This window comes from Triticum aestivum, chromosome 4B (genome assembly GCF_018294505.1).
Source record: "Triticum aestivum cultivar Chinese Spring chromosome 4B, IWGSC CS RefSeq v2.1, whole genome shotgun sequence".
NCBI classification, from domain to species: Eukaryota; Viridiplantae; Streptophyta; class Magnoliopsida; order Poales; family Poaceae; genus Triticum; species Triticum aestivum.
The window spans coordinates 587,439,802-587,461,365 of NC_057804.1; the positions used below are offsets into that span (position 1 = coordinate 587,439,802).

A 21,564-nucleotide genomic window follows, 5' to 3' on the forward strand; every position below is an offset into this window, starting at 1 on the left:
GGGATTGACTGTGCAACGGCTTTGATTAGCACCTCCTTGCCAACCTGAGTTGGGTGGCCATCAAAAGAAAACAGACCCTTTGTAAGTTTAACTTGGAGGTTCTGGAATTTACCCTTGGACATTCTCCCATCCGGGGTCGGCAGTCCAAGGTACTTCTCCTCAAAATCAACAATTTGGACATCAAGAGCAAGCTTAACCGAGTCCACGATGGTCTCAGGGCAGGAGTTACCAAATAAAACAGAGCACTTTGCAGGGTTAATAAGTTGACCTGTGGCATGTCCATAAACTTCTAAAATATTTTTAACCCGGTTGGCTTGTTGGTCACAAGCTTTGAAAAAGAGCAAAGTATCGTCTGCAAATAACAAGTGAGAGATGCCTGGGCCCTTCTTGTGATTTTCAAAGGAGAGATGTCGCCGACTTCAATTCCTTTACTTATTAGAGCAGACAAACCATCATCAACAAACATAAACAAATATGGGGATAATGGATCACCTTGCCGAAGACCACATGTCGGTGCAAAAGAATCCAAGATAGCTCCATTGAATTTCGTGGAGTATATCATAGAGGTCAACAAGTCATTATCCAGTCGACCCATTTGCGAGCGAAGCCAAGCTTTTGCATCATTTGCCTAAGGTATGTCCAATCAACCCGATCATAAGCTTTTGAGAGATCAAGCTTGTAAGCACAAAAACTCCTAGTCGGGTCTTTTTCCTGTTTGATATGATGTACGCACTCGAAAGCAATCTGTGCATTATCAGTAATCATACGTCCTGGTATAAAAGCACTCTGAGAAGGGGAAATTATATCATCCAGGACAGGTCTAAGCCTATTGACCAGACATTTAGACACAACTTTGTAAAAAACATTACATAAGCTAATAGGACGAAAATCTGAAACCTTGACTGGGTTATGAATTTTGGGAATCAACACAATTACTGTATCATTTAGCTCTGGGGCATAACTCCTGTGTGAAAAAAAATCCTTAACAGTGGCAAAAACACTGTCCTTGAGCGTAGACCAGTTCTGCTGAAAAAAGTGTGCCGGGAACCCGTCTGACCCAGGAGCCTTCAAGGGACCGATCTGGAAAAGTGCATCAGAGATTTCTTTTTCGGTGAATTCTTCACATAACCTTTTATTTGTTTCCTTTCCTACCAACGGTGCAATAAGATCAATAATAGGCGATGCATCCAGATTACTATCCACGGTGAAGATATCCTCAAAGTACCGAGTTGCAGCTACTCCCATCGCTTTCATATCTGTGTGCATCACACCATTGGCATCTTCTAGTTTTTCACTCGGTTTTTCTTATCTCGCCAAACAGACTTAGCATGGAAAAATCTCGTGTTGCGGTCGCCGTCCTTGAGCCAAGTGACACGTGACCATTGCATCCACATGAGCTCCTCTCTGTACAATAATTCATTCATTTTATCAGTCACACTTCGTATCTCCATTCTATCCGCATTCATCAGCATAAGTTCTTCAAGTTGGGTGCGTGTTTTTTCTATTTCAAACGCTGCCAAATTTTGTTTTGCTCCACTGGCATAATTTATGCATTGTATCCCGTAAAGCTCCATGCATATCGCCTAACAAACTTTTTGTTCCAGCAGCCGACCAAGCTTTTGCAGTAACCTCCTGTAATGCCGGTTCACGCTCCCACATCACTTCATACCTTCTAATTCTTTGTTTGCAAGGCCGGTCCTCGAACTGCTCGCTAGCAACATGAAGTGGCGCATGGTCTGAACATGGAGAAGTGAGGTGCGTGACCAGCGCCTGATCGAAACGATTTCTCCATGCTGGGTTAGCCACAACTCTATCCAGACAAACTTTTACATTTGTACTGCCAGCTCTCTTATTATCATACGTATAAGGGACTCCAACAAAGCTTAAGTCAGTTAGCGCGCAAAGCTCAAGGACATCTCTAGAAGCTTGCATCTGACTAGCTGCCCTTGGCGTGGCTGAAAAGTGCTCGAAATCCCACACACATTCGTTGAAATCACCAACTACAAGCCAAGGAAGATCATATTGCATGCTCATGCTCTGCAAAAGGGACCACGTATTATGACGATCTTCTACCCTTGGCTCTCCGTAGACACATGTTAGACGCCAAGGTGGGTCATCTGGTCCTTCCCTCACAAGCGCATCCATGCAACGTTGACTTGAGGAAACCACCTCAGCAGATAGGGATTCATGCCAAAATAACACAAGGCCACCACTATTACCAATACTATCAACTGCATCAAAACCTTGTAGTCCCAGCCGAACTTGGTACCTTTTCATGCGAGTTTTAGACTGCCGAGTTTCACACAAAAACACCACTTTGGGGGAATGCGACTGAACCAAAGTCGCCAAGTCACGAACTGTCCGAGAGTTCCCCCCACCCCAACAATTCCAACTTAGAAGATTCATTTGTCTTGGCGGCGTTCCCCTTGGGAACCCGCCATTGTGGACAAAGGTTTTGTTTTTGTTACGTTTTGATCTGCTCTCAATCTCTTCTGTTCTTGCTTTGAAGAAGGGTTGGGAGGAACACTTTGTACAGGAGCAGTCAGGAGGAGCTGGCCCTTGGCAACGACCGAAGAAGAAATCTGCTCGCTGCTTGCTGAACCCCTCTTCCTACTAGCATCCGGATCATCATCTTTCCCATCTTTCTTGCTTGCATTGCATCAACATACATTGCCTTGCCATTACGTGAGTCATCATCTGTATTACGATTTGCTCGTGCAACTGTTCCCTGTGTGGCTCGTAAATCTTTGAAGATCAGAGCCGACACCGGTGCACGCCGTCACCATGTTTGGTGTGAAGATGTCCGGTCATACCACACAAAGCACACTAGTCCGGGAGGCACTCGTACTTAACTCTGAAAATCTGCCTTTTCCTCTTTCTCACAACAGAGACATGGTTCTTCAGTTTGTTTCTGGCATCAAGAGTAATTCTAACTCAAGTTTCCAACCACATCTCTCCCGCTGTTATCTAGGGAGTAGAACTCGCCCGCCGTTGCTGCAAGAGCTTCAACCAGGGGCTCAAAGCCATCAGGCAAATCCAAAATTTGCATCCAAATTCTAAAGCTATAGAGATCAATGGAGGAAGGTTTTGTAAATCCATCATAAGCAGCCATTAGGACTGGGTTACCACGGAAGGTCCAGGGCCCCCCTTCCATTACCTTGTCCCAATCTCCAATACAAGAGAATTGCATCGTATGCATGCCATCCCCAAGCAATCTGAACCTAACATCTTGTGCAAGATCCCAGGCGCTGCGCATGTTCTTATAGAACCAAAAGTCGCCAAATTCTTTCGTCGCATGCACTCGCCCAATCGCAAGCCAATGGACAGCTTCAGTCACCGGCTTCGGGCATACCTCCTCGTAGACCACATCAACCAGATCATTGTCCTCAATGCCCAATTGTTTCATCAGTTCCTGGAGATCATCATCTCCAACCACCGATTCGGCCTCCACAGATGCCATGGTGAAAAAAGAACCTAACCCTAGTTTACACGAGGGTCTGAGGGGAGCTCCAAGACACCGATCCCGGGGGAGCAGCCAAGGCCGGGCGACACCGCGAGGGTGCCCCTGAGTTAGCCCGAGCGTGAGCCTTGTGAGAGAACGGCGCTGGAGGATAGGAGTCTCAACGTCGCGTTGCCGCAGGCGAGAGGTGTAACCCTAGCGAGAGGAAAAAAACTTGTTTTATGCAATGTTCTTCCATCATCTGGATATAAGTTCATGCTACTTCAACGGCACATGTTTGATATTTCATAAAAAAAACAGTACTCCCTCTGTCCCAAAATATAAGAATGTTTTTAACACTACACTAGTGACAAAAATGTTCTTATATTATGGGACGAAGGAAGTACATGTTTGATGAATGTACAGGAGATTGAAGTTTTTCTCGTAGAAAAAAAATGCTATGAGAAGTTACGTTATGACATGTGCTCATCGTGCACGGACGGGGAGAAAGAAAAACGTGCGACCATAGGAGACGGGTCGTGGCTCTACGGAACCGAGCCAAACATAGCCAGCCCATCACGGAACCGGTAGCCCACCACAACTCGCTTTCCTCCCGTGACGCGGCGACGCCCGTCGATCTCATCCCGGCGCCACCGACTCGTCCGCTCTCCACTCCGGCGGATATTCCCGCGTGCTTCCCCCAATCTCCCTCGCCGTCTTCCCCAAGCAAACCGAGCGAGCCGCCCCCAAATCTGGCCCCTCTCGAGGAGACGCCGCCCGCGTAGCTTCTCCGGCCCGGCGATGCTGCCGCTGCGGCGCCTCCTCGCCGCTTCCCTCCGCCATGCTCGCCGCCACTCCCGCCTCCGGCCCCGCCGCCTCCTCTCGTCCGGCCCCGCCCCGCCCGCCTCCCCTTCTCCGCCTTCCACCTCGTCGACCCTCCCCGTCGCGGCGCCTCCACCGCCGCGGCACCATCTCGCGCCCCTCCGCGGCCCCCGCCGCATCTCCCCGCTGCTCGCCATCTCCGCGCTCTCCGTCGCCACCGCCGCCGGGACGCTCTACGCCACCACCGACAACATCGAGGAGACCCTAGCGAGGACCAGGGCGTCCGCCGCGCGCGTGGCGGAGCAGATGCGGCACACGTGGACGGCGGGCGGGGTGCTCTGCAAGTCGCTCATGTCCGTCCTGTCGTCCGCCAACCACGAGGTGCGGTCGGGGTTCGAGATGCGGGTCGCCGCGCTGCTCGCCGATATCACGGCCGCCAGTGCCGCTCGGCGTGCGGCCATCGTGTCCGCGGGCGGCGGCGCCGTGGTCGACTGGCTGCTCGACAGCATCGTGCGGGGCGCCACGCAGGCGGAGGCGGCGCGGGCGCTCGCGAACCTGCTGGCCGACCCGTGGGTCGCGCCTGCTGTGCTCGGCCGGCCACGAGCGGTGCCCTCCCTCCTTCAGTTTATCTTCTCCTACCAGCCCAAGCGCGGCAAAAAGGTGATAACAGGTGTTAGTTTTCGATTGTTTGCTTTGCCTGATTGCTCAAATGTGGTTTGATAGAAGCATGCATTCAGTGTAATTGTGCGATGTAGCGTTCTCTTGTTCGTTGTTAATCACATCACATTGTGCAAGGGTAGGATACAAAATTTATGCAGTTTCTCTTACAGACCCTGACCATCAATTGATATTGCAGAAGTCATAGTTTTTGTTAGAGAATTCTTAATTTAGTCTAGCTTGGTTGACCATATTGGGGAAGGGTAGGATACAAAACTTATACAATTTTTGGATATAAAAACTTCCCATTGTACATCTTGACCATCAATTGATATTGCAGCAGTTATTTTCTGTTTGAAGATTTTTGACTCAATGTAGCATGGTCTATATAGCTAGGAATCAGGTGATCATGTGCAACATTGCAGGATTCAGATGTTAAAGTTTAGGATGTTGATTCCATATGAGTCTCTGCTTGCCTGATCTTTGTAATATATGTTACCGCAGTGTTAGGGTAATGAATCTACATTTGGTATGAGTTCTGAAACTGCAAATTAGCTGAACGACCTTGCCATTTTCATGGACCAAGCACCATCATGTTTAGTATATACTCCCTCTGTTCATGGACCATAAGTTTATCTTCTCCTACCAGTCCAAGCGTGGCAAAAAGGCGATAACAGGTGTTAGTGTTGGATTGTTTCCTTTGCCTGAATTGCTCAAATGTAGTTTGATAGAAGCTTGCATTCGGTGTACTTGTGGTTCTCCTATTTGTATCAATCGCACTGTGCAAGTATAGCATACAAAACTTATGCAATTTCTCTCATAGACCTTGACCATAAATTGATATAGTAGAAGCCATAGTTTTTTTTAGAGAGTTCTTAATTCAGTGTAGCTTGGTTGATCATATTGTGGAAGATTAGGGTACAAAACTTATACTCCCTCCGTCCCAAAATAACTGTCTCAAGGTTAGTACAATTTTGTACTAAAGCTAGTACAAAGTTGAGACACTTATTTTGGGACGGAGGGAGTACAATTTTTGGATATACAAAAACTTCCCACTGTACATCTTGACCATCAATTGATATTGCAGCAGTCATTTTCTGTTAAAAGTTGTTTTGACTCAATGTAGCATGGTCTATATAGCTAGGAATCGGGTCATCATGTGCTACATTGCAGGATTCAGATGTTGTAAGTTTAGGATGTTGATTCCATGTGAATCTCTGGTTGCGTGATCATTGTAATATATGTTACTGCAGTGTTAGGGTAATAAATCTACATTTGGTATGAGTTCTGAAACTGCAAATTAGTTGTACGACCTTGCCATTTTCATGGACCATATTTATATTTTTCTTCATGCCATTGTGATCCTCTTTTCCTTTCTCCACTCTCTATGGAATTTTTTTTGTTTGATTTTTGTTCAGCTTATTTGAAGGGGAGCCTTGGCGCAGTGGTAAAGCTGCTGCCTTGTGACCAAGAGGTCACGGGTTCAAGTCCTGGAAACAGCCTCTTACAGAAATGTAGGGAAAGGCTGCGTACTATAGACCCAAAGTGGTCGGACCCTTCCCCGGACCCTGCGCAAGCGGGAGCTACATGCACCGGGCTGCCCTTTTTTTTTTGTTCAGCTTATTTCATCTTCTTTTCCAATAGCTTATCATGTCTTGACAAATATTTTTATGTATGGAATGAAGCAGTCTATAGTTTTTTATTAAGTTGTTCTTTTCCTAATCTATCGTTCTCTTGTCGAGACAGAACTCCAGACACTCTTCGTTCGATGTATCAGATCACTCTAAAGGAAGGAGCATGCTTGTCGCTGCACTCATGGATATAATCACATCCAACTGTGATAATGCAGATTATTCGTCGTTTCGACCTTTGTTGCCTGCAGATGCTGATATAAGAGATATTGCAGCAGCTATCGAAGTCATTGAGGAAGGGGGGATGCACTTTGATGACCATGAGGATGATAGCAGTGATGATGGTGACAGGGGATTAAAAGGGATAGGGATTAAGGTACTTGGGGGGACTACTATATTGGGATTCTCCAGAGAAAATAACTCACTAAAGATTGGCAACTCAGGTGATGATGTTTTGGAAGTTGCACAAAATAGTAGAATGGAAGTTGCCCAGAATAGTAGTGGACTGGTAAACCAAGAGTCTACTGTTGATTATGTAGACATTGAGAGACTAAGTTCCCATGCTACTCCAGGCCTTTGGGATGATTTACAGAGGGAGCATGTAGCTGTACCCTTTGCTACCTGGGCTCTTGCTAATTGGGCTATAGCATCGGATCTGAACCGCACTCGTATTCAAGAACTTGATAGCGACGGGCATGCTGTGACAACTGCACTGAAAGCCCCTGAAAGAACTGTGAAGTGGCATGGAGCCTTGGTGGCCCGGGCTCTTTTAGAAGACCAGAACTTGACTTTGGCTCCTTCTGTCCCTGATTGGTCCTCAAGTCTTCTTTTAACAGCTTCTCAGGCTACTGAGAATGGCGACATGTCGTTGGCCCAAATGTCACTGTCAACTTTCCTGTTATCCATGATACGATGCAATGAGTCGAAGTTTGTGATAAGGCAGAAGGGTCTTCATCTTCTTCGTAGTATTGCAAAAAAAATAGAAAAGGAAAATAGTCAGAATGGTATGAAGGAGTCATTAGCGGTTGCCCTGAGTTCGCTCTATTCTGGTGAAGTTCCTTTGTCACTTGAAGAAGCTCAAAGATGGTCTGGCATTCTTCTTCGTTGGCTCTTTGACAAATCTGTATCAGGCACAACACATCATACATCTGTAAAAATCCTTTCATCTATACTTGAGGATTACGGACCATCTTCCGTACCGATTTCTCAGGGATGGTTAGCTCTCGTGCTTTCCGAAATTCTTGGAGACAACAAGACACAAAGTTTGAAAGGAGCCACCCCGCCTGAACCAGAACGAGTGAAGGTTATAATCTGTGCAATTTTTACCGCAAAATGTACTTTAGTGTGTGTTCCCTTTGCAGATTTATTAACATCACAGCATAAAATTGTTAGGTAGTAGGGCTGGATAAATGAGCTGCATATAAACGAATTACACAAAATGTTCAAATTGTTACTGCAATGGCAATGTCAACCTTGCATAATACGGTATATGCCATTTGTTCAGATTTAAGTTAGATTTGCCATAACTCGTAAGTATTGGGCATAGAGCAACAAATGTTCTAAACAATTTATGTATGTGAATTTTGCTAATATACTTTGAAAGACACTATAGAATGCTTCACAAAAGAGAAGCTGTTTAGGGTAGCCACATGGGGTTATCCTTGTTTGTTCATGGAGAAGTTACATCGTATTTGATTGGCAGCCTTTGAAATCCCTTGTTTGAAATATAGACATTTGATTGCAGCAACATTTCTTATTTTGTTCTGTTCAACCAGCATGTTCAGTCTTGCACTTGTATTTTACCTCTGTATAACTTAATTTTGATTTTAATGATTTGAGGGATGTGCAAGTGGATAAGTTGCCATCGTCCTGATGCAGCATTTTCTTTCAAATCTTATTCTCCCTTCTACTGTCCTAATATATATATATATATATATATATATATATATATATATATATATATATTTTTTTTTGCAGAATCAAGTTGATTATCATAATGCTTACACTGCCACACAAGTCTTGAATCAGTTAGCTACAGCGGTTGTGAAATTAGCAAGCATTCAGTTGGACCATGGTTCTGAGTCTGGTGACAAAGTACCACTTTACGATTTTCTCTCTCTTGAACCATTTGCTACAGCTGTAAAGAACTTGAACAAAAAGAGCCCACCCAAGTTTGATGCCGTTGACTCAGCCTTAGCTACGCTTAAGGGAATAAAAGCACTAGCGGAGCTTTGTTCTGAGGATGTCACGTGCCAAAAGAGAATAGCTGATTTAGGAGTTGTTTCGTTATTGAAACACATCCTCGTCGGTGACGATTATGAGAAACTTGCTGCAATTGAAGCATATGATGCATCAAGAATACGAGAAGTGCAAGACAAGAATGTGTCTGCTTCCGATGATTCTTCTACTGCTGCTACCACTGATCCCCGTAGTGTACGTGTTCCTCCAGCAGCACATATTCGAAGGCATGCCGGGCGGCTGCTTACCATTCTCTCCCTTCTACCCAACTCAAAGAAGGAAATTGTTTCTGATGATGTATGGTGCAAGTGGCTTGAGGAATGTGCAACCGGACGAATTCCTTGCAATGATATAAAGTTAAAAAGTTACTGCAGACTAACTCTGTTAAATGTATTCTGCTCCGAGAGTCAAAATACAAGAAGTGTTTCTGGTGAATGTCCTGATTCAGAATGTGAGTATAAAAGAAAGTGTCCTCAATTTGGAGATGCGCTGTTCTTGCTGAATCCAGAATTACATCTTGATGTTCATTTGGGCAACAGTGGCTGTGGGATTTCAAGAGATACTTGTAAGGATGATGGATGCATTGAACATAGTGGCTCTGAAACTGGAAGCATAGAAGGTAAAGGTGCTGCATCAAGACGTGTCTCCCCTGAAGTTGATGTCGTGTTTGTCCATGGCCTTCGTGGTGGCCCATTCAACTCATGGCGGATAGCTGATGACAAGTCATCAACTACTAAAGCTGGTCTGGTGGAAAGTATAGATGAAGATGCTGGAAAAGAAGGTACTTGTTGGCCAAGACAATGGCTTTCATCAGATTTTCCTCAAGCTCGTTTCTTCACGGTCAAATACAAGGTTTTTTCTCTAATTCTCTGATTGTCTCTTTAAGTTGGGAGATTTGTATCGCTCCTTTAAAAGCTTATCTGCTGATACCATTCAGATTTAAATGTTCCAAGATCCTTATTGGTTTCAAATGGTTTATGCAGACAAATTTGACACAATGGACTGGAGCCAGCCTGTCCCTTCAGGTTAGTGTTCTGGAGAGTTGTGCATGTTGATGCACATACTCCTACCTCCCTTTATCTCTGATTAGGCTTGGACAAACCTGTTAGTCAGAATACAAAATTTTCTGACTTAGTAGTGCACATAGGAAAGGACACCTTTGTGTTTCATACAATTTTTATTTTCTGTACAGATAGAGCATTTTGTGACATTTTATATTTTTCTGAGACCTTTTCACCATTGCTATACAGTACAAAAGTTTATACTCCCTCCGTTCCATAATGTAGTGCCTATAGATTTTTACAGAAGTCAAACATTACAAACTTTGACCATGTATATAGAGAAAAGTAGATACATCTAGAATACCAAATGCACCTCATTGGATACATCGTGAGTTATATTTTCAGAATATACATGTTTGGTATTGTAGATGTAGACAATTTTCTCCATACACTTGGTCAAAGTTGGCAAAGTTTGACTTTTACAAAAATCTATAGGCACTACATTATGGAATGGAGGGAGTATTATTTTAGGTTAATACATGGTTTGAGATATTTCGATGTTTTTGGGTGATGGCTTGCTCTTCTTTTCTTGCTTAATTTGCATTTATTGAGATGACTTTTGTTGTATAGGAGGTGAGCTCTATGCTGCTGAGGAAGCTGGTGGCTGCGGGGATCGGTAGCCGACCTGTTGTGTTTGTGACTCATAGGTAATGATGGCTGCTTGGTTTATAATGCTGCTTACACATGGGCTGAAAAATCTAACAGCTGAAAGAATCAAAGAACTAATATTTTCTCTCCCATCTTCATACTTGCAGCATGGGTGGACTGGTGGTTAAGCAGATATTGCATCAAGCGAAACTGAACAATTACGACAAGTTCCTGAATAATACAATTGGACTAGTATGTGTCTGATTTTGTTTGTTTGAGGGAACTAGTATGTTTTTGGTTGTCTATTCTTATGATTGTATGAGTTCTAACCCTATTCTTATGACAGGTCTTTTATAGCTGTCCGCATTTTGGCAGTAAACTTGCAGACATGCCATGGCGTATGGGTTATGTGTTTCGTCCAGCTCCTTCAGTACGTTCTTTATATGACACTCATGATTGATGTATTTCATGCGTGTATATTTTGTGACACATGTTGTTCCTGTAGATTGGCGAATTAAGAAGTGGGTCTCCAAGACTTGTTGAGTTAAATGATTTTGTGCGGCAGCGCTACAGCAAAGGACTTCTCGATGTTCTTAGTTTTAGTGAGGTAATGAAATGTTGTCATAGACTAGTGCATTGTGTTTTCACTGCCACAACACCAAGTTTTCTTTTGTTAACTCTTCTGTACAAATGTTATGTATGCTAACTGGCTTCTTAACAGAGCGAAGTCACACCAATTGTCGAAGGTTATGGTGGTTGGGCATTCCGAGCGGAGATAGTCCCGATCGAATCTGCATACCCAGGATACGGGGAGCTTGTTGTAAGTATTCTACCAGTTGGATTATCTCATTCAAATCATCGTTTACGGATATGTTATGCTTGCTTGCATTACGAGGGACTTGACTGAAACATATTGGGCTGTCTAGTTGTAACATGAATAATGTGGGGATGGCAATGGTATATAAATGTGTCCAAGTAGATGCTAGTTTCAAATATCCTAATTGCAGTGCTAAACAATATTGATATAACAACAAGTGATCTATGTGCAGTTATGTAGTTATCCCTTTGTAACTGGTGACTTTAGAGTTCATTGTCAGAGCAACGTTTATAACATCTGACCCGCCTGTTATCTTATGTTTATCCTGTATGTTCCTGTAATTTCCTCCAAACTAGAAGACAAGTGTCTCTTCAACTGAAAGGAAAAGTTGTGCCACTTAATGCAACTTGCAAGTGATGATTAATCTTATGTATCTTTGCAGGTTCTACAGAACACTGACCATATAAACTCGTGTAAACCGGTGAACAAGAATGACCCTTCATACGCCGAGACTCTGGCATTTTTGGAGAAAAGCTTGAAATCGCGTGGCAAAAGAGCAGAATCCTAGCCCTTGTTTTTCCTTGATGCCGGTCGAGCTGCAGTACAGTACAGTACATCGCTTGCATGCGGAAAGTGCACATAATTCCCATCGGCGGTATAGAGGCTTATGTTTTCCCAAGGGATTCTTGTCCCTTTTGTAGGAGATCTGGGCGGGGGCTGTATTTTATGAAGCCTGCGCCCATTTAGACACAGCGATACGTTGTACATGTTGGGGCCGAGCTGTAAATAGTTTCTCTTTCGCTTAGCCGATGAAGTAGCTGATCTGTTGTATATATCGTCTGACGCCCAAACAGTACGGGTCTTTTAATTTATGAAATTCAGAAGCATTACTACATCATCATGTTATGGTTGCTTACCCGGATGGCACAAATCCTCGTCTATCCATAGCTTTGTTCTGGTCAGTGTTTAATATTTGTTTTGCTCTCTTGTTGAGAGGTTTGGTCGATATATTTGGTTTGCTTCAGGAATTTCATTTTTTTTGTCAGACGAGAAGGATTGTAATGTTTCATTTTCTTAGGGGATCTTGATTCACAGGATTTTCAAAGCGAAGGAATAGGAAAGACACATTTGAGTTCTACATGATTTGGTTTGTTTGATTGCTTTACAGGAAAATCAAATTATTCTTACCCAGAAGTTTGATGCTTGCAAATGTTTTTGTGAAGAATAGTACTCCCTCCGTCCTTTTTATTCTGCATACAAGAATTGTTTGAAGTCAAACTTTGTAAAGTTTGACCATATTTATATGAAAATATATTAACATCTACAATGCTAAATTTATACAATATGAAAACTAAAGTCATGGCGCAGCTAATGTTGTTGATTTCACATGCACAAATGTTGGTATTTTTTCTATAAACTTGGTCAAAGTTCATGAGGTTTGACTTCAGCAAATCTTAGATGCGAACTAAAAAGAACCGGAAGGAGTGCAAAAGAATCCGTAGGAAAAATCCCTACAAGATTCAAACAATCAGCATAGAAAAACTTTCCAAGGATTTAAATCCTCGAAAATGAAAATCCTTCGAATCAAAGAGGCCCTCAAGAATAAGTCAACATAACCGCTAGATTCACGAATTGGACGCCCAACAATGCATGGTGTTCTTTGACTGATCGTTGCTCTTGATGGTGAGGATGTTATTGATTGAGAACCTACAATAGGCCATTTGTAAAGAGGAACGGAAAACCGAAATATTACACAATACTTACCTTATGTAACACGATGAGATTATTTAGCTACTATGCACCAGAATTCTTGGAGAATATTCAACAAAGAGCCAGTTTTATTAGAGTAATTATTATGTTAGAGTTAAGCCTTATAGCTTCTCACTTTTTATGGCTTGGATCTTTAATGGCAGATCACGCGTATAGACTTCTTTTTTTCTCTATATTTTTAGAGATCTAAACCAGGCATTTAACCCCCGATCTCCCCCAAACCATGTGAATCACCCGAAACCCCGGGTCGGACTCGTTTTAAACGATTTCCTTTCTTTCTTGCTCGGCTCTTTTGTTTCCAACGTGGATAGAGAAATCTTTTTATTTCTGTTTTGGTTTTCTTCTCGTTTTTTATTTTCGTTTTCATTTTGGGTTTTCATGTTTCTATTTCTGTTTTGCTTTTGGTTTTCTTTTTCTTTTTTGTTTCCTTTTCTTTTTGAAATGAAATAAATTCAACTTATTTTTTTCCATTTCCTTTTATTCTCTTATTTTTCTATTTCCTTCTTCTTATTTTAACTTCATCTTTCAGTTTCTTTTTCAAAATATGTATAAGTATTTTATAAAGACATGTATTATTCCGAAAATGCGTGGACCCTTTTTAAAATAAAACATTTTTAAAAGGTGTGAACATTTTCTAAAATTTAAAAATTAACTTTTGTTAGAATATATGAAAACTCTGTATGGATATTTTCATAACGGGTGAACATATTTTTGATCGCATGAATGCTATTTATAAATGTATGAACACTTATTTAATCACATGAGCATTTTTCAAATAGACACTGAACAATTTTAGTACATCATAAACATTTTTTTAAATGCAATTAATATTTTTGAATACATGAGAAACATGTCTTATACACAATTAAATTTTCTTGAAATACACAGCAAACTTTTTTATACATGCTGATTTAAAAAAAATACCTGAAGGACATATTTAATATAAGATGCTCGTTTTTTAAAATACCCGATGATCATTTGAAAAAATAAAATTTCTGAAAATACATGATTTTTTAAAAGTGTGAATACTATAAAAAAATACATAAACATAGTCTAACCGCTTGATTTTTTGAAATGCATTTCCAAAACATGTGAAGATTCTATTAAAACATATGTCCAGTTTTAAGTATAACATGAACATTTTTTTATATACATGAATACCTCTTTTAGTTAGATCAATATTTTTTCTAAAATGCGGGAATGCTATTTTTAGTTACATGAATATTTTTGAAAATACATACACAAAATTAAAATATATGAATATATTTTCCAAAAAATGCAGAAATTACATGTTCCCTTAAAAAACTGTTCATACATCTCTAGAATATACTCCTACTTATCTCCAAATTATTATTATTTGTTCCATAGAAAAATATAAGAATAAAAAACGAAAGGCAGGGCAGATTATGCAGGCGCTCGCTTCGATGATTCACTCCCGGAGCAGGTTATCCCTGTTGTGGATGCGACAATGGATGAGGAGCCAACAAAAGAACTGCACTCGGGAGGGTGCCTTGCTGTCCCAGAGGAAGGTAGCAAAGGGGCCTCCACACCGCCGAAAGGTCGCAGGTGGTAAAGCTGTGAGGCATTCACCGAGTTGTTTTTGTCGATACATTGAGTAAGAATCCTGCAGTCCGGAGTCTTGGAGAAGACAACGACATCGACGGCGAGGCGCATTTTGGCCCACTGAGCTTCCACAACTCTAGTCAGTCTAGGGCACCACCAAGATCCTCATCAACACGTGCAAGAAGAAAGTAGGAAAAAACGAGATATTTTTTTAGAATAAAGATTAAAAAGAGTGAGTTATAGATGCTCCCTTGCAAATATCTCTGCATTAACTATGGGGTTAGGGCATCTTCAATGTCTACCCCAAAGCGCCCCCTAAATGTCTAGACCACGTGGTTCGAACACTTTTTTCATTCAATGGGGTACATCAAACGTTTGTGGAGTAATTCAGTTGTCCAAAATCCCGCAAATCGGAGGCAACATGAGAAGGTTTGGGGGAGTTTGGACACATTATGGACAAGCCTTGAATCCACCACAAACCTACTTTTTCTCTCTCGATCCCTTCTCGCTCCTCTCTCAATTGGACAAGGTTGGAGGGCAGCCCTCTCTCAGATGTTCGTGGAAGTTTGATGTGTCTGATTTCAATGGCGTTTCCATGTGTTAGCTGTGGGGTTAGCTGACCGAATAACTTTTGAAGAAAAATAACCTAAAACACTGTACATTTAGTGTTCATCATAAAGGAAGTTTTTTTTTTTTAAAATTTGATAATGACCCCAAGATTCTTTAGGCTGATTTCGCCGCTGTCCGATTTGATGCACGGAGTTGGAGATGGAGATGCGGGTTTCATCATAAGACATTTCCAATTTTCGGGCCGGATACGGGTTCCAGCGTAGAAGATATTTCCAGTTATAGGCCCTGGTGCAGCCCAAGTCCAACCCCGACCATCATCTCTCTCCAGTTTGGGAACCACCATTCCATCTCCTTCCTCTCCCGTGGGCGGCGGCGGCGGCTGCAGATCGAAGCTAACGACGCAGCAAGGCGGACGGTGCGAGGACGCAGCAAGGTAATTCCATCCACCCATCCATCCACCCCCAGGTCCGCGGCCAGGATGGTGGACGCGTGGTGGCCGCTGCTGGCCGCGGCCGTCCCGGCGATCGTGGCCGGCCAGGCCATCCGCGTCAAGCGGCGGCGCGACGAGGAGCAGCGCCTCAAGGCGGCGCGGGGCCGCGAGAAGAGCTCCGACGAGGTCTTCGTCTGCGAGCGCGTCTGCACCTCCAAGCGGATGCTCAAGAAGGTGGGCGCCTTCTCCAAGGACCCCATCCCGGACACCTGCGTCACCGTCTGCGGCGTCTCCGAGCTCGACGCATGTGCCGACGCCTGCGCGCGCACCGTCTGCGTCAACCAGCACCAGGTGCCCAACTGGAACGACGTCTGCCTCAAGCGCTGCCAGAGCGAGTGCCTCAAGCTCTCCTCCACCATCATGTAGCAGCGGTGGTAACGAACTGCCGTGCCTCTTATCCTGATGCGGTGTGTTCTGCTTCGGTTTACTTTCCTGCTTAGAGACTTCAGACATCTGTGGCTGTCGTTTATATATCCGCAGCGGAGGATTGGAGAATCTGAGTGAAATGGGCTTATCCTGGTTGTTATGCTCGGTTCATTCCATCGATTCTTTGAAAAATTGACCTCTGCACATATCTTTTGTCGAGATGAATCATGGTTTGCTAGCTAACCTACCATGCCCTGATTTGCTGGGCGTAAATGAGGCTTGGTTTGACCCTTTTGGATGAAACACTTGCACTGTTGAAACCCATATGCGTTTCTCTAAAGTTGCAGTTGAATTCCATATGCGTTTCCCTGAAGTTGGGGACTTGTTTAGATTTGGTGATGGCCCTGTTGGATGAAATGCTGACTAGTCGAATTCCATATATGTTTTCCAGCAGTTACTGGCATTGATCTCTAACTGAGTGTGATGCTGAGTTGTGAATCTTTTAGACCTTTTTTCAAGTTAAATTTTGTAGGCATTGCACACAGGGAGGCTTGTGCATAACAGACGGTTAAGGCATGCTGATAATGTCAAGAGAGGTCAGGGTAGACCAAACTTGATATGGAGGAGTCGGTAAAGAGAGGTCTGAAGGACTCGAATATCACCAAAAATTTAGCCATGGACAGGGATGGAAGTTGGCTATCCACGTACCAGAGCCATGACTTCGTTTCGATATCTTATGGGTTTCGACTGTATCCTGCCCCAACTTGTTTGGGACTGAAAGGCTTTGTTGATGTTGGTGTTGTTGTTGCACACAGGGAGGCTTGCTGCCCTTCCTAGTGCAGCAGCCAAAGTCGTATCATTTTTTCTTCAACCAAACCATGCTTTGTTGACAATTTTTAACAGCTATGGAATGCATTACATGGCTCAATTGTTTTAACCTTCACACTGCTATGAGCCTATTAGCTTATATATCTGGAATGGATACCAGTTGTCGAGTCTCTTATCCTGATGCAACGATTAATGCTTCAAGTTATTTGTTTACGAACTCTAAACATCTGTGTCTGTCGTTTATATATCCGGAGAACTGCAATCGTGTGAAATGGATTATCCTGATTGTTATGCTCTGTTCATTCCATTGATTTCTGCAAAATTAATCTCACATTAGTTGTCAGGCTGAATCATGATTGGTAGCTATGCTATCATGTCCTGATTTGCTAGCTGTTAACGAGGCTGGGCTGGCCCTGTTAGAAATGCTGACCAGTTGAATTCCATGTATGTTTGCCATCAGTTGCTGCCTGTGATCTCCCTTCTGAGTATGATGCTTATTTCTTCATATATATATATTTGGTGTTTTCAAGAATTTTAGATTTATGATCTTTTAGATCTTCTCAAGTTAAATTTCTTGAGCATTGCATACAGGCAGGTTTGCTTTTATTCCTAGTGCGGAATGGATTACAGGACACATTTGTTTTAGGCTTATAGCCTTCCCAATTATATGACTGCAGTTTTTCAACATTGCGGACCTGCAGTATTTTTTATTCAATATGCACATGATTGTATCATCTTCAAATTGTCATTAAGCCTCCTGGAGGTACGCCCCTAAAATAAAAATTCCAGGAGTTATGTGTATCTTGCGGATTTGGCTCCATATTTTGGCAACCTGGTAGGTCAGAAGCAAAATGACATTTTCCGGCTGGCTGTAATATTATCTGTACTCGTATAATATTTGGCATTATCTGTGCCTGATTCTGACTACAAAATACGAAGATAGTAATGTGTTTCCGTGTAATGCGCTTTCTCCAGGGTGGATGCTCTTTTACCAAACAGTTTTGGTAAATCACATCTAGATGTGCCATAAGTATTGCACATCTAAATCCTATGTCATTGATCTTCCTGTGGGTATTTTTTTTCCTTTCCTTTTTATGTCACTTAGATGTGTCACCTAGACAAACCCCTTTACCAAAATGTCACAAGCCTATTTTCCTTTTTGGAAAAGATGGACATATTGGCCTTTGCATCGATGGATTGGATTGATGCATGCTATCATATATCATTAATTACTATTTAATTAACAATGCCAAGCAAAGCTAAATATTGACACCAATTAAACCGGTTTACAAAATAAAATAAAATCCAAGGCCATCCAAATTAAACCTGCCCACGGTGGTATCGATGTCCACATTCCTACTAAGAAACTCTTGAGCATGAGTTTCTGTTGTTGAGGATCGACCAAGGGTTGAACTTTGGTTAGCTAACCCGGGTTTGCGAAAAAGCCAGCCACTCCCTCTATCCACATATATAAGGCTAATTTTTTTTGAGGTTGCCTTTGTTGACTACAGGTTAGCACAATAATATATGACATGCATGTTACACAAAACATACCATTGAATTCGTATGAGTTTCTAGTGATATAATTTTTATGTCATAGTACATCTTATATACTAATAATTTTATCATTAGTCAAAGGCTACCTCGAAAAACGTATTAGACCCTATATATGTGGATGGAGGGAGTACTACATTGACGCTGTTATACTTCACACGCCCGGCGGGACGTATAGGAGAAGGGGGAGGCGAGGCGGGAATGAGGGTGGAAGGAAAAAATCAGATTTTTTTTATACAAGTTGAAAGAGCAGATTGGTTCGTGGAGCGGTGGAGGTGGGGAAGGAGACGAATAGTGCCACTTCTTTTGACTCTTTTTGAAGAATCACTGCTTGGAAAATCATAATAATCGTAAAAGAACTCATTTCTTACATAGGAATTGTTTAGAATCAACCCACAATCACAGTGCATTTTAGAATCTTGGAAAGTTAATGATTCTCACGATTCTGGCCAACCCCTCAAAAGAAAACGTTTTGTTGTCAAGATTCTAGAGTAAACCCAAAAAACCCACAAAGTTCAAACACATCCCAACTAGGGATGGAGTCACAATCAAACAGTCCCTACAAAACATAGTGGTCCCCGTCCCCTACATCGCCTTTAGGGGCGGCTCGGGCGGAACCCTAGATCGAGCCGTCGCCGGCCCTCCTCCCATCTCTGACTCCCCTCTCGCCGTCGCCGGATGAGGTCGCCGGACTAAAGCCCACATGGCGGACGATGATGGCGGTGAAAGGTCGTGGATGTCGCCTAGAGGGTGAGGGGATTGAATAGGCACTTTAAAATAATTATGGTTTAAGCTTGAACAAACGCGGAATAAAACTAGCGTTTAATTTTTCAAGCACAAAACCTAAAATAACTAGGCTTACCTATGTGCACCAACAACTTATGCTAAGCAAGATAAACAATTAAGTGATAACGAGATATATAACATGAGACACTATGGCTATCACAAAGTAAATGCATAAGTAAAGGGTTCGGGTAAGAGATAACCGAGGCACACAGAGACGATGATGTATCCCGAAGTTCACACCCTTGCGGATGCTAATCTTGGTTTGGAGCGGTGTGGTGAACGTGCGTTATATCGACTAGAGGGGGGTTGAATATGCGATTTTTATGAATTCTTCACTGAGGAATTTGCTGGTGAGGAAATTCCTAAGAGAAGAAATACTTGCAGCGGAATAAGTACTCAGAAGTAAACATCACAGAACACAAGCATAGTCATCATGATGAAATGAAGACAAGCACAGAGTATAGAAAGCGTATACACAGGATAACACAAGAAAGAAGACGGACAGGATGAAGAAATTGAACTGAGGAAATTGAGAAAGTCTTCAGTCAAAGTCTTCAAACAGATATGAACAGGCACACAACAACAGACATGAGGAAATGAAAGAGATGAGGAGATAGAACCAGTGAGCTCAGTGAAGACAATGATTTGGTAGACCAGTTCCAACCGCTGTCTCAGTTGTACATCTGGTTGGAGCGGCTGAGTATTTAAACTTGAGGACACCCAGTCCTGGACACACAGTCCTCACCGTATTCTTCTTGAGCTAAAGTCACACAGACCTCGCCCAATCACTCGTGTTAAGTCTTCAGGTGACTTCCGAACCTTCACAAACTCGGTCACTCGGCGATCCACAATTCCTCTTGGATGCTCTAGACCTTGACGCCTAACCGTCTGGAAGAAGCACAAGCTTCAAAGGTAACAAGCGTCGGATCCACGCAGGATCAATCTCTTCAGTGATGCTCAATCACTTTGGGGTTTTGAAGGTTTGGGTTTGGATTTTCCTCACTTGATGATTTTCGCTCAAAGTCCTCGGAGGATGGGATGCTCTCAAATGACAAGTGTCAGTTTCTCTCGCAGCACCCAACCAGCTAGTGGTTGTAGGGGCAGCTATTTATAGCCTAGGGAGCAATCCGACATGATAAGACATAAATGCCCTTGTCTGATCTGACAGTTAGGTGGTAGGATATTTTGGAACCGAGCCATCATATTCTCCATGAACTGGCGATTCATCTCGAGCTGTTGGACCATACCAGCCATGTACTCAGGCGGTGGTGGGGCGTTGCCGCCACGACCACGACCAGCCGGTCCAACCGTCCTGCTAATATATAACAGGGGTAGTTCAGTATTGAGAAATTTGCATAGACAAGAATCATTCATGATGAAACATGCATAATGAAAGGAGCACGACAGATACCACATAGTAGTCGGCATAACTTACAAAAGGGGTCGGACATAGAGTTCAGTACACAGAGTTCAGTACACAGAGTATAGTACATAGACTAAGTCATCATAGGCGGCACGCAGGCTCGCGAATGCATCTAATACTAATGAGCAAGACTACATCAGTCCCAGGAGGTACTGTGAAGGTAGCTGTAGCCTGACAGCTGGTAGTGAGGCAACGGATAGTCCTCCACGTCAGTGGCCTGGGGGCCGCGGATACTCTGGTGTAGAACCCGACTCTCAGGTGGCAGAAGAGGACCAAGCACGGGAGAGTAGCCTCCCACCTCTGGCCAACCGACACCGTGGGGCATCACGGTCCTGGCTGGGTAGATCGCAGAACGCGACAGCTGTCTAGACCGGACAAAGGGGTGCAACAGCGTCAGAGCCCTGTAAAGGTGCTGACGAGTGGTGTACAACTCGTGGCAAAGAACTCTGTTAGCTCGGTCCAGCCCATCAGCATGCAGAACCAGGTGCTGATGGTGGAAGGGCTCTCGGGTGACAGTGGAGTAGGCAGCAGTGTAGTATCCCTCCGCACCAACGTCAGATGCGATAGGAATGTGCATGAAAGGGGAAGTGTCCAATGCCCGATACTCTCCACGAAGACGTGTCAGAGCAGCATGAGCAGCATCGTGGACTGCCATCTCTATGGTCACTCCAACACCATGAGCGGTGTGCAGCACGGTAGTGGACTCATACTACCGAGAGTAGAGGTGGACGATGGCACGGTACTGCCCCTGGTTAAAGTCCTGGTACTCCTCGTAGACGGTGTACTCAGGGTGCCAGCGATAACCCAGATAGGTCATCATCTCAGCTAGCACAGCAGGTGATCCTGAGGCACCAATGGCCGCAGTGTGGCACACGACCTGCCTCGTGGGTTCCATCTGAAAACAAAGATGTTTCAATGGAGTCAAATGACAATATGGGCACTATTCAAAATACTATCCTAC

General features: G+C 43.4%; 2 protein-coding genes across 2 annotated transcripts; both read left to right on the top strand.

The window, feature by feature from the left end:
* The first annotated feature begins 4,007 nt into the window (after positions 1-4,007).
* LOC123093426 (uncharacterized) lies at positions 4,008-12,148 on the top strand. Its single transcript, XM_044515397.1, has 10 exons — positions 4,008-4,921; positions 6,665-7,852; positions 8,527-9,639; positions 9,771-9,812; positions 10,419-10,495; positions 10,604-10,688; positions 10,783-10,866; positions 10,942-11,043; positions 11,158-11,256; positions 11,696-12,148. The coding sequence occupies exons 1-10, from the start codon at positions 4,241-4,243 to the stop codon at positions 11,819-11,821; spliced, it is 3,597 nt and encodes a 1,198-aa protein (XP_044371332.1). The 5' UTR covers positions 4,008-4,240; the 3' UTR covers positions 11,822-12,148.
* Positions 12,149-15,439: 3,291 nt separating this feature from the next.
* Positions 15,440-16,255, top strand: LOC123093427 (uncharacterized protein At5g64816). Its single transcript, XM_044515398.1, has one exon. It carries the CDS (start codon positions 15,635-15,637, stop codon positions 16,010-16,012), a length of 378 nt encoding a protein of 125 aa, XP_044371333.1. The 5' UTR covers positions 15,440-15,634; the 3' UTR covers positions 16,013-16,255.
* The last annotated feature ends 5,309 nt before the right edge of the window (positions 16,256-21,564 follow it).

Excerpts from the sequence above, each read along its gene's own strand:
- LOC123093426 (XM_044515397.1), top strand. The coding sequence starts at position 4,241 with ATGCTGCCGCTGCGGCGCCTCCTCGCCGCTTCCCTCCGCCATGCTCGC. Across the intron at positions 4,922-6,664 it reads AGCCCAAGCGCGGCAAAAAG|AACTCCAGACACTCTTCGTT; the intron begins GTGATAACAGGT and ends TTGTCGAGACAG. Across the intron at positions 9,813-10,418 it reads GAGCCAGCCTGTCCCTTCAG|GAGGTGAGCTCTATGCTGCT; the intron begins GTTAGTGTTCTG and ends TTTGTTGTATAG.
- LOC123093427 (XM_044515398.1), top strand. The coding sequence starts at position 15,635 with ATGGTGGACGCGTGGTGGCCGCTGCTGGCCGCGGCCGTCCCGGCGATC.